Below are 6,783 nucleotides of genomic sequence, written 5' to 3' on the forward strand. Positions count from 1 at the left end.
CCAGGACCGAAAAATATCTGACCATTTTTTGAAATCCTCTTCAATCTCTTTTCTCAGAATTATATAATTACCATTATATAGAACTTTTACTTCTTAACTAGATGTATTCCTAGGTATTACTTTTTTTGGATGCTATTTTGAAGGATATTGTTTCTCTAATTTCTTTCTCAATGTTCTTGTCATCTGTGTAGAAGGATACAATTGATTTTTGAGTGTTGACTTTGTAACCTGCTACACTACTGAATTTGTTTATTAATTCTAGGAACTTCTTGGTGGAGTTTTTTCAGACTTCCAAATAGAGTATCATATCATCTGCAAATAATGATAGTTTCCACATTGATTTTTTTAATGTGAATGCTGAATTCTGCCCTACCTTTCTCACTAGAGGTGTCCACTGAAGGCTGTACCCCTTTTAGCAGATCTGTCTCTATGTCCTTCTGGGCAACTCCACTAATAGCTTTCTTTCTCTGCCTAGTTTGAGATCTGTGGATTTCTGAGGATCCCCACCCGTTTCAGAGGTCACTCTATCAATACACCCCAGGCTGTGGCATCTGTTTAAACTAAGCCATATCTTTGCTTATCTTGCTAGATAGGAAAAGCAAACAGATTACTGAGTTCTGTGCTTTTGTAGACACCAGGACAGGGGTTCAAGCAGAGTGCTAGACTTAATGGCAGTACAAACCCAACCCTCTCTACTATCCATACACAATGAGCTTCTCACTGTGGAAGGTAGGTTCCCTCATTCTTTCCCAGACTGAACCTAAACTTCTGAAGGAGGTTATGTGTAGCCCATGCCCTCTCTGTGACTCTTGAGGTTAGATCTCATTCAGCCACTGTGCATTGTATTTTTATCATGTCTCTTTCAGCAGACATACACACACACATATATGTAGATGAAGAGACGATAAAGATGCACATTTCATCATAGAAGTATATATATACATATACATATGTGTGTATGAAGTATGATCATAAAATACAGTGTATATTTAAGTTTTTTTAATTATTATATAAAAATACATTATCATTAATCTTTACAAAATACTCCCTTTTGAGTTAAGCATATTTGTCTCATTTCTCCTCCTACTTTCTGGAGCAATTTTGGAAGTTTTCTTTCATAAGCATCTTTAGCTATGCTGTTATGTGCCTCAATATCCTGAATTGATTTACAAATATTTGCCTTTCATGGTTAGTTTGAATTTGAGATAATCCACGAGTCCCATGGTACTAGGTCCAGTGAGTAAGACAGACAAAAAAAAAAATGATGAGACAAGAGTCAAGTGGGAGTATTTTGAGGGAGATTAATGGAAATGTGTATACTTCACTATAATAATTATGCCTTTTTATTAAAACATTCCCTTTATGAATCACACTTCATACATACATACTGTAAAAAATATGGATTTATAGTATCTATCTAATTTCAATCCACAATATATTTTATTGTTGTATATATTATTGCATATATATATAATAATTACCTATAATTACCTATACATTAATTACCTATACATTTCACAGCTGGTCTCTCCAAGTGAACAACATATATACATATTTACAAGTAATGTGCACTTAGAAACACTGATATACTTCAATATAAAATACTATAACGGTAGTAAGATGCCATGTTTAAAAGCATAAGATTTTGAGTCAAACTGAACAGTCCAAACTTTCCACTTGCTCTCTAGGTAACCTAGGATAAACACCCTGAGCCTCCATTTCCTAAGATGTAAAATGACTATAATACCAACACATACTTTATATATATAGTTTGGGGAAGCAAAGAAGTAGAGAGTATTTCAAGAAAGAAAGGAACTTTTGAAGTTTCAACTTTTCTAGAAAAAAGACATAACATTATCTCAGACACCTACTGAGACAGACTTCATCCTATACATGATTGTAGAAAAAGAACAAAAACACTTGCAAATGTAAAAATTCTCATTGGCAAACAAAAGTACTAATTTCAAAAATATCTTTTTAAAACACTCAGTTGAAGATAACTGTTATAAGCAATTACTCAGTCTCTCTAAGCCTCTTGGCACAGTGAAAAGTTGTCAAAATATGTCACCTCACTTAGTAAGTGCCTTGATTGTACAAAAAAATTGCTATGAGAATGAAGAAGGGAGAGAAAATAATCACATTTTAAGGCTTTGTGGAAGGTATCACTGTTGTATGTCTTAAATGGAGTTCTGGAGGATAAGCAAGCATCTACAGGAAAAGATTTAAATTAATCTAGTGGCTTAATCTGAACTCTGTATTGGAACAGGAAACCTAAAGTCCTGAAATGTTTATCTTTGCCTTCTTAACTGTTCTCTCTTCAGACAAATATATTTTCTGGTGCCATATTCATCCAGCTAGCCTTGGGCCTGGACCTTTACCTGGCAATCTTCATCCTCTTGGCAATCACTGCTATTTATACCATCACAGGTGAGTCACTGTGTTTTACTCTGTGATGCTAACTTTTGCTTATCCAGTGGCAGCAACGTGAAATTGGTAACCTTTGCCTTATCCTTATCTTTGATAAGACAAGGATACCATCTATTTCCCACTATGAAAGTCAGATAGAGACTATAGTAAACCAAGCAGAGTCTCAGTAGTTTATGTGAGCATTTGGACTGAGTAAAATAATGTATTGGCTGGAGTGGGGAAAGTAAGCTTTGGCTTAGCTATTTATTTGATATTTAAATTATCATTTTAAATTTTTTATATCACGCACATAGACAATGTGGATAAAGGGGAAATTCAGGATGAAAAAAGTCAAGGTACATCCAAATTGATACCACATTCCAGGATGTGATAATGAACTATGATTGGCACAGTTAAAAGAGCACAACATCAATAGGGTGATTATGGGGAGGTGTGTGGCAGTAGTTCAAGCAGGCTCCCATGAACCAGGGAGACTGGTGGAGTGTCTCCTACATTCTAATTGATGAAAGGTAAACTATATCCTCTTAGCTTTAAGAAATAAAAAAAAATTGGAAAAATTAGGACACTTCTGAAGTTATTTTTTTATGAATTTAGGACAGGGTCTACAGGGTGTGCAGAGTCTCACTATGTACATTGGACTTGTAATGATTCTTTTGTTTTCAGCCTCCCAAGCACTGAGATTACAGGTGCGTGCCATGACACCCAGTCTCAATTGCTGCTTCAGCACACCTCAGGGGCAGGGCTGGCACGGCATGCCAGGGATCCAACTCCAGGCGCTGCACTCTGCTGAAGCAGGTGCTTTGGTCTGCTGAGCTATCTGGCAGGCCCTTAGGAAGTTACTTTCAATATGAACTGTTTCTGATTAAATCAGAAATAAAGTCTCATTGTCATGTTTCCAAATCATTTTTGTTTCCACCTGACCTTGTTATAAAAAATACCACTTCAACTGAGAAGCTCGTGAATCTAGAATAGAAAACATCTTTTCCTTATGTTACTATAAGCACAAGTAAATAACTATTCCACGTATACAACTAATAATACAATTATATGTCACAACAATAGATTAAGAACAGATTTACTAGCTTCTCTTAAAGAGCAGATACACTGTAGCTAATTGGGGGAATAATAAAATTAAGACAAACTTTCATTAAACCAAATTTTGGGTTTTCCCCATATCATATTCAGAAACTCACACAAAACTAGAACTGCACCATAGTAACCAGAAACTTTGAATAAGAACAATACAAAGGAAAAGAAAAATCAGTAAAACATCTAAGTGCTGAGGAGATAATAATGTCAAGACAAGCTGTGACTCAGCCATAAATTAGTGTTGTTTTTAATGTTCTAGCGGTTTATTCTGTAAAACTTCAGATGACAGATATAAAGTAACCATTTTTTTCTATTTTAAAGAAAGTAAAACATAATAAAGTGTATTTAAAATTGTACAGAATTTCAAAACACTGTGATATGAATTCAACAATGGTTGTTGTATTTCATATCATTGTCTTCAAAGTAGTTGTTCAGATTATCAGATCTTATAGGAATCGCCTATGTTTTCAACACTTGTTGAGAATTTTTTTATTCAGATACAACAGATTAGCTTTGGACATACAATGTGTGCGCATATATAGACTCACAACAACCCACATATTTATTCCTCCATTTGGTCTCCTAGCATTTCCACTTTCACAGTAAAAGTTTTAATACAAATCTCACCTTCTGTCTGAATTGCAATGTATGTCATACTTATGCAACTTTATGGACTTCATTAAAATTTCTGGCTCCTGAACAACCAATCAGTCACAGAAATGTCCACTTATATTTTTCTTTCTTTTTCTTTTCTTTTTTGAACCAGGAACCAAGGTCAGGACTAAATGCTCACTAGTAAGCTGCTCTGCTACTGAGCTATATCCCCAGGCCACCAATGTAATTTAATATATGTCTGGATACAATAGCCAGAGTAATTAGAAAAGAGAAAGAAACAAAAGGAATAAAAATAAGCAAGCAGTTAAACTACGGTTATTTCTGGATGACACTGTACACTGCATAGAAGACACCAAAAATTCCACCAAAAGATTTGAAGAATTGATAACCTACTTAGCTGTGGTGCTAAATACAAAGTTAATATGCAAAAATTGATAGCATTCCTGTACACAAGCAATAAACTCACAGAGAGAAATTAGGGAAACCATACTTTTCATAGTAGCATGCCAAAAAATGAAATACCTAGGAATCAATTTAACAAGCAAAGTAGATAGATAGATAGATAGATAGATAGATAGATAGATAGATAGATTGATTGATTGATTGATTTACAGTACTCCAAAAAGGATATTAAAGAGGATATCAGAATATGGAAAGATATAGCATGCTCATGGATATAAAGTACCAACATTTTGAAAATGGCCACACTTCCAAAATTATTATACAAATTAATGCAATCCCAATAAAAATGCCATTAACATATCTCATATAATTAGAGAAAACATTCCTAAAATTCATTTAGAAACAGAAGAGCCCTAGAATATCAAAGGTGGGGGAGGCAGCACAATATCTGACTTCAAGTTATACTACAAAGCTACTGTAATAAATCAGTATGAACTAGAATAAAAAGAAAATAGACAAGACAGGAGGATGACTGGAACAGATTAGAAGATGCAAACAAAAATACAAACAACACTCAGCCACCTTATGTTTGACAAAAGGACTAAATATGTTCTCTGGAAGAAAGATAACATATTCAATAAATGGTGCTGGAAAAACTAGTTTTCCACTTGCCGGAGACTAAATTTTGACCCATGTCTGTCACCAACCACTAAAGTAAAAATTGTTCAAAGCTCTAAATATGAAAACAGAAATACATAATTTACTTGAAGAGAAAATAGGTAGAACTCTTGACATAGTTGTAGGTAGACAGTTCATGAACACATGAACAAAACCTAGACTTCAAGGGAAATACTTTAAAGATTCAAAAACTGGGATAGGTTACAGCATAATTAGCACCACCCAGTCTAGTGAGAACAGGAAATGCACCAGAAATATAAGGGGCTGGCCAACAGGTCATCACTCATATACCTATTCCTGTTCAGGAATGCCTTTGATGTTTAGCATATAAGATAAAGTAAATGGCACCTGACATATACCCTTGCTGTGTGCAATTTGTCACTACTGGATCAATATTAACTAAGTGACTAACATATTATTATCCTGTTGGTTAATTGTAGTTTGATCCATAGCTACTACATTGTGATTTTGCTGTGTAAAATATTCTTGGAGAAAGAATCTCAGTAGAAAACCACTTTCAGGACCACTCATATATCTCTGGACTTTATCTCAATAAATATTTACTAATCAAAAAAAAAAAAACTGGGATGGCATCATACTAAGCAGGTTTTGAGCAGACAAATATAGCACCAGCAAAATGAAAAGAAAATCCACAGAATGAATAAATTTTAGCGAAATGCCCCCCACACAATAGAGTTCTATCTAGAATATATAAAGACTTTTTAAAAAATCAGACCGCTCACAAAATTCAAAGACCCAGTCCAAAAATGAAGGGGCTAGGGAGATGGCTCAGTAGAATAAGTGCTTGCCTGGCAAGCGAAAGGGCCTGAGTTCAATCCTTGGATCAGTGAAAAAGAAATTCAAAAATAAGCATCAGAGATGGACATACACTTCTCAGATGAAGAAATAACGAATGGCAAATAAATATATGGAAAACTGTTCTACATCATTGCTTATTTGAGAAATGCAAATTAAAACAACACTGAGATTGCATCTCACTCCAGAGAGAATGACTATTATCAAAAAATCAACCAATAACAAATATTGGCTGGGCTCTGAGGTGGGACTTTAATACTTGTCCTTCTTTCAGAAGTTTGGCCAACATAAGGAGTCTTGAAATTTTCGAGTAGGGTTTCATTTGAATGAAGGCAAACATTTTCATGGGGGATTTTCACACCTTTTCATGAAGTAGTCAAAGAGAAATCCTAGATCCTTGCTAACTCTGGAGTCAAGGAGTTCTCTGTCCTTTTCAATAATTTTCTCAGAAGCAAATGACTTTTTTGTCCCACCAGCCTGTTGGCCAAAGTGCCCTCTACAAGAGCCTCAAGCATGCGCAGGCATGTACAGGTTTTCTCAACAGAGCTTGCTGCAGCAGAAAACTATCCTGGCTTTCCTAGTCTGAGCCAGAGGCTGACTCCTTCCTTCACTGCTACTGTCCACTGACCTTGTCAGACCAAAAAGCTACAACTCTTGTCACATAGGTCCTGCTTTACCTTGGTCTTAACCATCCAGCAGAAAAGTATAAAAACTAAGTATAAGAAGTAAAGCCATGCTGTTATGTTGAGCTGTAGG

General features: G+C 35.1%; 1 protein-coding gene across 1 annotated transcript in view; it reads left to right on the plus strand.

Moving 5' to 3' along the window:
- LOC101561781 (solute carrier family 5 member 4-like) overlaps nt 1-6,783 on the plus strand; it is a 134,560-nt gene that overhangs the window by 51,067 nt on the left and 76,710 nt on the right. The window contains exon 6 of the mRNA XM_004645553.1: nt 2,322-2,427. Within this exon, the coding sequence (XP_004645610.1) occupies nt 2,322-2,427 (106 nt within the window). The remainder of the gene's footprint in view (nt 1-2,321; nt 2,428-6,783) is intronic.

The sequence above is a fragment of the Octodon degus genome, unplaced genomic scaffold (genome assembly GCF_000260255.1).
Source record: "Octodon degus isolate 3935 unplaced genomic scaffold, OctDeg1.0 scaffold00230, whole genome shotgun sequence".
In the NCBI taxonomy this organism is placed as follows: domain Eukaryota; kingdom Metazoa; phylum Chordata; class Mammalia; order Rodentia; family Octodontidae; genus Octodon; species Octodon degus.